The sequence below is a fragment of the Balaenoptera borealis genome (assembly GCF_965194805.1).
Source record: "Balaenoptera borealis genome assembly, chromosome: 3".
In the NCBI taxonomy this organism is placed as follows: domain Eukaryota; kingdom Metazoa; phylum Chordata; class Mammalia; order Artiodactyla; family Balaenopteridae; genus Balaenoptera; species Balaenoptera borealis.
In genome coordinates, this window is record NC_138866.1 from 104,295,706 (window position 1) to 104,306,678 (window position 10,973).

At 42.8% G+C, this 10,973-nt stretch overlaps 1 protein-coding gene across 3 annotated transcripts in view; it reads right to left on the minus strand.

Moving 5' to 3' along the window:
* PRTG (protogenin) overlaps positions 1 to 6,774 on the minus strand; it is a 135,303-nt gene extending 128,529 nt beyond the window's left edge. For 2 of the 3 annotated variants that reach the window (XR_014243401.1, XM_082388009.1), the window contains exons 1-2: positions 6,317 to 6,772; positions 3,778 to 4,080 (exon numbers count right to left, since the gene is read on the minus strand). Coding sequence is in view for 2 of the 3 variants with exons in the window: in XM_082388009.1 (XP_082244135.1) it covers positions 3,778 to 4,080; positions 6,317 to 6,410 (397 nt within the window). In the remaining variant the exon portion in view is untranslated. Of the gene's footprint in view, positions 1 to 3,777; positions 4,081 to 6,316 lie in introns of all 3 variants that reach the window. The other variant, XM_082388010.1, reaches the window with a different exon arrangement.
* Between the last annotated feature and the right edge of the window lie 4,199 nt (positions 6,775 to 10,973).

The window sequence follows — 10,973 nt, forward strand, 5'->3', positions numbered from 1 at the left end:
TATACCACCCACCCTCTTTTCTTTCGAACATGACTCTAAATGTTTTCAATATATTTTAACTTCACATTTCAAGATCAGCTTTGAGCTATAATTTATGTACTACTCTTTAAGCTAGGAACCACACTCACAGAACAGTTTTTCATTAATCTCATCAAAAAACCTCAAGTTTCATCTCAACTTAAACTGAAGTAATAAACATTTTATTCATGGAAAACAACCTACATCATCCTTTTACAGGAGACTACTGCTACATAAAATTACAGAAATAGACACCCCCCCCAAAACAATTTTATGGATGCTAAAACTAATCTCAAAATTTTGGAGAAAAAAACCCACCATAAAGTTATAATAATTCCTATGGTCTTCCAGCTACAAATGCTCATTTAAAAAATTATTTTGCACCCAAGCAAACAGTCCTGAAAAACCCAACAAATATAAGCCAGCTTTATGTTCTCTTTCCCTCTATCCTAAGACTTCAATTTCCACCTTTTATGGAAAGGAAATAAACAACCAGCTTCCTGTTCAATCACTAGCTTACGGCCAGTCTTTTACACATCACAGAACACAACCCGCCTCCTTTACTTCTCTCAAATGTCTCATCTTAATTTAAACTTGTTGAAATATGAGACCGTTTTACCACACTAATGCTTTCCTATGAAATTTATCTTACTTCAACATTTAGAATGCAAGAAATGTCAAGATGTCATAGATTACTTCTCACTCCTAAAATATTTAAATTAGATTATTTATGTAGTGAAGACTTAGCCCCTATGAAAGTGAAAATTTGATTTTGTTAAAAATACTGAAATTTATGGGAAATGGTTTAATATTCTGTTCTTGCTATTGTATACAACTAGAAAAAGAGCCTCCCACATTACTCCCCTTTCTATTCCATTACATGAAAGTGTAAAATGGCTAAAATGGCTATCAATAAAAAGGATTAACTTTTTTAAAAACCTAAATATTACTTTAACCCTATACTTTCCTTTAAAAATGGGATGCCTTAGAAAAACTAAGTTAGACAAATCCTTTTGTGCTTGGATGAACAACAGGAAAGCAAAGCCTCCAGGCCTTTGGGGAGGAACCTTGTCCCCACAGCCAGCTCTGATGTGCCTGGGAGATAAGGCTCCACAGTGACACTTAAGGAAAGGCCTGTTCACATTTGAATTTCTGCATTCCTCAAGAACAATTCATGGCAATAACTAACTTTGCAGAAGAGCTACATGAAAGCTTTGGCCAATGAATGAGGGTCATCTGCTCTTTATCACAAGGGTAAACCTCATCCTGGCCAGTTTCTAACCTTTTAACCCTGTGAATTCCTAATTTACACATGAATAATGGAATTCTTGCCTAGAGTGCAACTTTCAGCTTCTAGTTCCTAAGTTTAGAAACCAAGACTTGATTGCCTGTGTTAAAAATCTAAAACTTGCACAGATTAAAGTTTTAGATTTCCAGGTGCTGTCTTACTTATTACACTTCAGAACTAAAAGATATGCTTGCTGACAAAATCCTTGAGCAGAAAATAAAAAGAACATACTTGCACCCTGCTGCTATCACTAACTAGGAGAGAACTAACCTTTTAAAAAAAACCCACAAAAACAGAATGTCCACTTAATGCCTATTCTCTTCCTGTTTAATACGTATAACGTCTTACCCTGAACACAGGATAAAGTCATCTGAGCCTACAATGTCATGGGACATTGCTTCTCAGATATCAGAACTAACTTTGTGAATTTCAAATCTCTAAGAAATTTCATTTCTAAAGAAAAATCTAAACCCACTATGCATTTATTTTAAATCTATAATACTGAATGCAATTTCCTAGCAAAGCACCTCCTCCAAGTTAAATGTGTGCATATGAAAAGTGTGGTTCCTATAACTAACATACTACAGTTGATATTTAACAGCAAAGCAATGTTCTACATGGTTTAACTGGAAAGATTTTGATACTTAAAATATGAATACTTCACCACAAAAGCCTTCAAAATGATTCACATCTAATAAAATATTTGTCATTAATGATTTTTATAAAGATACAACATCTAAAGCTACTCAAAAAGCCAATACTAACATTGTTTCACTGTTACTATGTTAATACTGTTCAGACTTTATTTATGAAAACTGAAAGCTCTGTGTGTTTTCAAAGTATTTCTGAGTGCCTTAGAATTGTCAGGCTTCTAAGGAGGTCCTGGAAATACCGTGTGGTCATGACAAATGCTTCATCTTTCAAAGCCCATCTGCCCCCTCCACCTTTCCATCCTGCCCCTCTCCTCTCTGGCAAGGTAATACAAGTTACAGTTCCTGGATATGAAAACACAATATTCCACAAACCCAAAAAGGTAGAAAAATTACAACTCTATAGAACAATTTTACATTAGACAAAAATTAAATGAACAGGACATAAGCATAAAAAGCACACCATCCTGAAAACAATACTGTACTGAAAAACCACTACTCAACAACAACAACACAAAAAGATGATTATTGGCCAATGATCACAGCAAAAAAAAAAAAAGTTTATCAGACAGTCTCTCAGGTTTATACTATTCTGGGGGAGGGGGACTAGAATTGGAAATCTCTACTTTTCTGACATTTTTCAATACAAAAATATCTTTGCTTGCAATTTATTTTCCACTATTAATTATTATTGTACAAATAAAATATATCACTAAAATGAGGATGGCATGAATATGGCCATGGACTGTTACAATAAAGTCACCTAGGAAACCCCCACCAATAGCTGAATTTCAACTGTGGAGACCCTGAAGAAACTATTTCTTAAAGATTATGACTTTATCTCAAGAGCTCCCTCCTCCTATTGTTCATCTTGTAAATGATCAATTTGGAGGTATAGTGCAAAATCTGTCTTTTGAGGATTAACAAAAGCTTGTAGCTAGGATGCCTGTAAAACTATTTTTAAGATACAGTTGTGCTGTGTTTTGTTTTGTCTTAAGATTTACATTGTCTTTTGTAATCTTGAGTGCTGGGTATTTGATCACCTGAAGAGGTGGAAAGCCTCAGTGAAAACAAGGAGTTCTCTAACTATCCTAGGCCCATGTTTACACTCAACAGTTACCAGGGCAACCACCAAGCAGTGGGTCACTTGGACAAATGGTTGATCTGACTGGGTTGTTAATACAAAGGAAATCATTAGACAGCAAACTTTATGACAACTGGAAAAAAGTGGGCAGATCTGGTTTAAGTCCATTAGGCATAATATGGAAATGGCCTTAATCTCTTTCTCTCCCAGCAGGAAAAGCCTAGGAATACTTCAAAGGCTTGAGAGTTACTGACCAATGCCCTCTCTTTCAATTAAAAAGCAACATGGGTGATCTTAAAGCAGTCAGAGAAATGGAAGCTTGGGCTATATGAAAGATTTAGCACTTAAGGGTCATCTACAAAGCAGAAAAAGTTGCTTGTGATTTTCAAAATTTAATTATTAATTTACAAAAATGAGATTTTAGAACAACTTTTGTTGTGTTGGCCAAACTTTTCATCCAACTTTTTTCACAGTTTGAAACACTTAAATTTATACAAAGCCACCTCTACAGGTTTTGGTGTTCTAAACCTAATGTGACTTTTGTTCTAAATCACTCACTCGAATGTATATATTTTTTTTCCTCAGATTTTTCTGCATGCCTTAGTTAGCATCAACTACTATCTCCAGGAAAATTCTTAATGTTTGTGTGATTTTTCAGGTTAGCATGCTAATGAATCGAGAAATCATCAAAATGTAGCAGTGAAAAACGTCAAACAATCAAGAACTTAAGCACTTACTTGATAAGGTAAGATGAGCTTTTTGACTAAGAATGGCTCCATGTTTGTTCATGGCCAAGCACTGATAAAATCCTTCATCAGACTGCTCTCCTCGCTTGCCTTCCACCTCACTGATGTATAAAGAGCCATTGGACAGAACCTGGATCCGCTTATTTTCAGACACTTTTGCTCCATTTTTCAACCAAGTGACCTTAATAGGAACTTCTCCATGAGCCTGGCAATCTAAAACGACTGGGTCCTTTCTTGTGACAGTTATATCCTGTGGCTCTTTGATAAAAAACAGTTCGCTAAAGCACCATACTCCTACAAGGAAAAGGGGGGAAAGGCATACCCAGAATTATAAGTGTAAAATCATTTCTTAACACACAATTGTAAAACACATATTCAGAGTGTAATGAGACAAAGTTTAACAAACCATATTAATTAACTTACACCTTAATAAGCCAATCTAAGTTTCAGCTAACCTTCTCAACAAATCAGAGAAATCTTTTTACAACATCTTATACTAAAAAGCATAGGGAAGATTTCAATAACTTTTACCCCTTTTAAGAATTCTGTCCTCAAGTGCCTTGCTAGAGTTTCAAAATCATCAGGAAAACTCTTGAGCACAAGCTGTTTGCTTACTTTTACGAGCTTGTCAAAAAGATCTTGAACAGGGTAAGTCGTAAAAGTCTAATTTTACAAGAAATCATTAGCAAAACTCCGACTCTGTGAACAAGCAAGTTTATTTCCTTGTCCCTTGAAGAGTTTTTGAAACCCTTGGTACCTACTCCTTTGGGAAGTGCGTTTATCTTTTGTGACAGATGACAAGTTTGCACTTTTATATCTGCCCTTTTATAGCAAGGATTCTGTCTCTACTCCTTGAAAGAGACCCATTTACTTAATTTCTGCAGAGTATGGTAGGTATTTAAAAGACAAACATTTGACTTTGAAAAGTTGCTAACTCTTACTGCTTGTACTCAGTGGGTGATCGGATTAGGAAACTGCTATTTCTTTTTTTTTTTAGAACTACCAACTGTTGGAAAAAAAATGCGTGACTAATTGGTCCTTACTGTCTAACAGGGATAAGGGATTGCTTAATCAACCAATACACATTTTTATCAGAGCAGAGTAAAGGCTTTATGCTAGGCATACACATCGTCCCCGGTCCCCGTCAGGATAAAAGCATCCGATGACCAACTAATACCCTGTCACCTCCTGCATTTAGCGCAAAGGTCAGCTTAAGTCTTGCATATTGATTGGGGCCGAGTAGAGTATTAGGGGTTTAGGGGCGGAGGGCATTTCATCTTCCTTCTGATTGTCTTGAATTCATGAGTACCAATCCCCGGGACTGATCTCTGTTTCTCATCAAGGCAGGTCCTCCAAACCTCACACACTAGTCACGCTCCCACGCCCTGGCTGCCGACTTCTCCTAATGGATGCCCAGGGCGACACGAGCGACCCTAATAGCCCCGCGCAGCGAGGACCACTCCGGAAGGCGCCCATTGTGTTTCCGAGTCACATCTGACTTTGATCCTTTTCTCTTGCTAATAGAAAACTAACTCCTCCAGGAAACAAACAAACAAACAAAACAAAAAACCCACGAAAGTCAGGAGTTTGTAACCTGTAAATAAATAAAACAACCCATTCTTCTTAACACCTCTTCTCCCCGCGCCCCCCGCACCCCGCATCCACTTTACAATTTTTAACTCTTTAAGAATAAAGCAACACGTCAAAAGAGAAAAATTAGTTCATCCAAGTTTGCGCAAGGCTAACCTGGAGTTTGGAGGGATCTTCAGATTCGCACACATCTCAGGCCCTGCCCCCAAATCCCTAGCTGTTAGAAATAAACCCTACTTAGATACCTTCCTTCTCAGCTTCGGGACCCTTCTCCCTCCCCTCCGGGGCACAAATGGGCCACAAAACTTCCACTCCTCTTCTCTTTCCAATTCCACCCCTCCCGTCTCCTCCTCGTTCGATCCGGATCCGGGAAAGTGGGGGCACTTAGGGGTCTGACCTGGGCGCTGAGTTCACCTATTCTCTCCCCCGCCCTAAAACGTGGGGAAGCCCCCACTGCAAACAGGGGAAGCCGCGCGGAAACGCGGCGCCCCCTGCGCCGCGAGGCTGCCACTAAGGAAACAATATAAATAAAGCCACGTGCGGCCGCGGCGGCCCCGGCTGGAGGGCGGGCGGCGCGGAGCCCAGGCTGGCCCCGAAGGCGAGTACGCGGCCGGAGCGCGGACAATGGCGCGAGGAGAAAGGGGCGAGAGTGGACGGCGGGCGCCGGCCCTCAGCGCGCGGCCGGGGGAGCGCAGCGGGGAGGGGCGGGCGCTGCGAGAGGCGCCCACCGCCGCCCGCGCCCCCGCAGAGCCCGCCGGCACCTCGCGCTCCAGCGGCAGCTCCCGACTGGCTGCAGGGAGGGGGCAGAGACCGGGGGTCAGCGCCCCCGCAAAGGACCCGCCGCCGCCCCCCCCCACAACACACACACACCCGGTTGCCTCCTTCCCCTGCCCACTCGCGCTCGCTCACGCCCCACCGACGCAGAAGAAAGCGCGCCCACCTGGAACGGGGCCGAGGACCGGCAGGAGCAGGAGCGCGCCGAGCAGCATCCCTGGCGGCCGCGGCCGGGCGAGGGGTCGCAGGGAAGGCGCCATTCAGCGGGGCTGGGTGGGCATGCTCCCCGGCCGCCCCGCAGCCGCTGTCCGCCTGCCGGCTCCCTCCTCCGGGCGCTCTCCGCGCGGCGGCTGGACGCGCGCAGCCTGGGCTTCCCGCTCGGGCACCGGCGTGGCGTGGCACGGCGCGGCCGGCGGCTGGTCTCCTCGGGCGCGGCGAGGCCGGCGCACGGACACCCGCTCGCAGGAGGCGGGGGGCCCGAGCGTCCGGCCCGGGGGCGGAGTGAGGCGGCGGCTGGAGAGGGCGGGGGCGGTGGAGTGGACAGCGCCGCCGCTGCCGGCCTCGGGACTACTTTCTACATCTGGCCCCTGGTCTGGGGACCGCGAGGTCGGCGCGGCCGCGGAGGGAGACGCTGGGAGGGGGCCCAGTGGCGGCCGGGTCGCGGCCCCGGGGGGAGGGGGCGGGCCCCGCTGGACAATGCACCTGGGGGTCAAGCCCCGGCTGAGGGTCTCCGGCCCGCTTCCCCGCCCCCTCTGGCTCCCCTCCCCCTTCGCCGTCGAGGACAGAGCCACAAAGGCCGAGGCTGCCGGCCCGGCCCGGCCTGCCCCCGGGCCCCTCTTCCCCCCCCCACACCCCACAGACCACTCCCCTCCACCCCCAGGCTTGTTTAGGATTCGGGGAAGGAGGAGGCGGGGTGAGGGAGGGATGGTGTTGAGAGACGTGAAAAGGCCGGAGACTTCTCCCCTGATGGCCCCTGCCCATCCCCCTCCTTCCCTCACACGCCGAGGCCCTGTGGAGGGAAAACTATTTCCCACTTCGGAGATTTGTCAGCTACACTGGAGGCATCTCCGGGAGATAAGCCCCGACATTTGGAGACGGTTTCTGTCCTCCCTGCCCCCGTGAGATGCAGCCCTGGCTTAAACACATCTCTGAAGAGTGCCCTGAAATGAACAATTACCGTTTGGGGAGACGTTTTATTATCTCTTTCTCAACCTAAAGTTCTTTAATTCGTGAGAACTGTGCACTTAAAAGGCCCTGTGCTGAGAGTTGAGGCCAGACGAGGTTTCTAGATTCTCCGAGCTGGGTCTGGGGGACTAGGCGTTGATACTACCTGGTTAGAAGTTAAGCTGACTAGGAAAGACACAAATGTGAATTTGTTCACGTCTCTTAAAATTAAGTAAGGATAACAAGAGGAGTTAAAAGGTACATTAAAAATGTAATCAGACTGCTACACATGTGTGGATCATGGAGAGCATTTACACGTGGATTAGCGTTTTCTAACCCAAAACTAAATCTATGGCCGTGATGAGGGCACAGGCTAAAAGCTCACCTTAATGAAAGCAGCTGACAGAAATCTAGCTTTTGTCACTAGGACATCAACACACTCGCTGCCTTTAGCATGTTCCAGAAATCCTCCTTATGAGGAAAAAAAAAAAAAAAAAAAAAAGGAGGGGGAATCAACAGTTTTAGCACATCTGCTGGGAGTAACCTCCCCCGGAAGCTTACTATAATAGGGATCAGTCTACTTAACAATTTCAACTTAACTGCATGTAATACCCTGGGCTCTATTGCTTCCAAAAGCTGACTTATAATTTAGATGAATTTCAAGTATTTCTAAGCAGCAGAATAAAGGTTCATGGAAAGGGAAAATGTTTAGAGGTAATAAAACATTTGCAGGGATGTTTTAAACATCTGATAAATCAGATATACACAAAGTGATACTCTTAACTGTGTGCGTACTAAACTAGATTTTTTTTATTGTATGACAGTCTTCTCCCTCTTAACTCCCCCTTCTCCCAGTTCCCTTTCAATTGATCCTAAGTGCTTATATTTCCTGGATAAGAATTGCTAATAAGATGCTTTTATGCTCTCCTTTTTGAGTAAATCAGAAGAATAAAGGCTGGGGGAGGGGAGAGAGAAGCTAAAAAGCAAGGGAAGAACTTTTTTTAAACTGCCACTTTGCCTTTTCTCTAACATTTCAATTAATCACAGGAGCCTTTGATTCTCGTAAGATGGCTTTGGACCTTGACTTGTATTGGGGAAGAACATAGCATTGCATCTAATGTGAAAATAATATAACATATATGATATATATGATACATATAATGTGATGAGATTAAACTTTTCTGATATATTTACTGTCCCATGTTGGGCAGCAATAAACTTACCCTGATGATGTAGTTATACCATAGTATATAAAATTTACAGTATACCCTGGGTCACATATTAGTAAGTAGTAACTAGAAACCAGAATCCATGCCTTCTGATTTGTTTGTTGCCCTTTCTACTGTATAATCCTTTATGTCTTTACATTTAAACTTCTTTTTTTCTTTCCTTTTTTGTTTCTTTCTCCTTCCTTCCTTCTTTCCATCCTTCCTCTCTTTCTCTCCCCCTCCATCCCTCCCTCCCTTCACTCCTATTCCTGTTGGCTTCAGAATTTATAGCATACTTCTTTAAATAACACAGTACATGTCTTCTTGGACAGTTACATTTTCTTTCATGTATAATACTTGTCTTATGTCATGTAGTAGACTGCATAAGCTACCTAAGGACATGTTACCTAGTTCTCCAATGCCCCACAGATTCCACTACAGTGCCTTGCGTATAGTAAGTAACACTGCAATGGCTAAGAGTATAGTTTTGAGTGTCTGACAGACTAGAGTTCCAATTTCAGTCTTATGTAGACAAGTTATTTATGCTCTCAAACCTCATCTGTTTAATGGGAATAGGTGTAATACCAATGGGGTGCTGTGACAGAATGCATGGAAAGTACCTGGTGCATAGCTCTATAAATAATTGCTATTATTATTTTGTGAGTAAATATTCCCACTAGTGCCAAATCTGTGTCCTTTTACAGTGGGTTTAATTTTGCAATACTCAGGTTTTTAAGAGTCAAATTTGATTAATCTGTTTGGTGATTACACTGATGGTAACAATAATGACTTACTGAAATAGTTCCTAAGCTGGTCCTGAAAGAGGTAAGAAATGCCTAGGTGTTTAACCTCCCAAAGTTATCCCCTTGAAGGAAAACATCTCATTGATATAAACAACTACCTAAGCCCTATTTTGCTTAGAGCTATTCTATATTCTATAGTCTAAAACAAGGACAATTATTTTCAAGCCAAAAAGGGTAGAGCCTATATAGTTAAAAGAGAACTGAAATCTGATGATGGTAGGTTTAAAAAAAAAAAAAAGGAATCAGTTTTCTCTAGATAAATTCAAGACTCCTAGCCTTTTGGAGGGAAAAATGACATAACTTCTCCCACCAAATTATGGAGCTGTACAAAATGATCTTCCAGCCCTCTGGCCTCTAAACATTATCTGGTTCTATGGAATCATAGGACCATTTGTATATGCTTATGAAGCATAGAGAATGAGAAAACGCAGCAAAAGTCTGGAGCTGTTCAATTTTTTTTTCTGGAGTTGAGCTCCTACTGTGTTGGTTAGGTGGCCAGGCCCTGGATGAGGATCACATGCTATGATCTTCAAGTGATTTAAGAAATCACTCACTAGGGACTTCCCTGGTGGCGGGCGCAGTGGTTAAGAATCCACCTGCCAATGTAGGGGACATGGGTTCGAGCCCTGGTCCAGGAAGATCCCACATGCTGTGGAGCAGCTAGGCCCATGTGCCACAACTACTGAGCCCACGTGCCACAACTACTGAGCCCACGTACCACAACTACTGAAGTCCATGCACCTAGAGCCCGTGCTCCACAACAAGAGAAACCACTGCAATGAGAAGCCCGCGCACCGCAACAAAGAGTAACCCCTGCTCGCCGCAACTAGAGAAAGCCCGCGCGCAGCAACAAAGACCCAATGCAGCCAAAAATAAATAAAATAATTAATTAAAACAAAAAAAGTAATCACTCACTGATGAGCTTAATATTTGCCATCAGAAACATTCTGAAATGGATTATTTTAAAAGTGGTGGGACTAGAGGGGTGGGATGGGGAGGGTGGGAGGGAGGGAGATGCAAGAGGGAAGAGATATGAGAACATATGTATATGTATAACTGATTCACTTTGTTATAAAGCAGAAACTAACACACCATTGTAAAGCAATTATACTTCAATAAAGATGTTTAAAAAAAAAAAAGAAAAAAAAAGTGGTGGGAACTCTTCATGGGATTGAAAAATGGTGTGGCTGCTATGGAAAACAGTGTGGCGGTTCCTCAAAAAATTAAAACAGAACTACAATACGATCCAGCAATCTCACTCTGGGTATACATCTAAAATAATTGAAAATAGGATCTTGAAGAGATATTTGCACACCCATGTTCATTGCAACATTATTCATATAGCCAAGATGTGGAGGCAATCTAAATGTTCATCAACGTATGAATGGATAATGGAAAATATATATATATATATCTCACAACACATATGATGAAATATTATTCAGCCCTAAAAAAGAATGAAGTCCTGACATATTCTAGAACATGGATAAACCTGGAGGGAGTTGTGCTAAGTGAAGTTAAGTCAATTGCAAAAAGATAAATAATGCGTGATTCCACTAATATGAGGTATCTAAGGTAATCAAATTCATAGAAACAGAAAATAGAATGGTGGTTGCCAGGGGCTAGAGGGAGGAGAAAATGGGGAGTT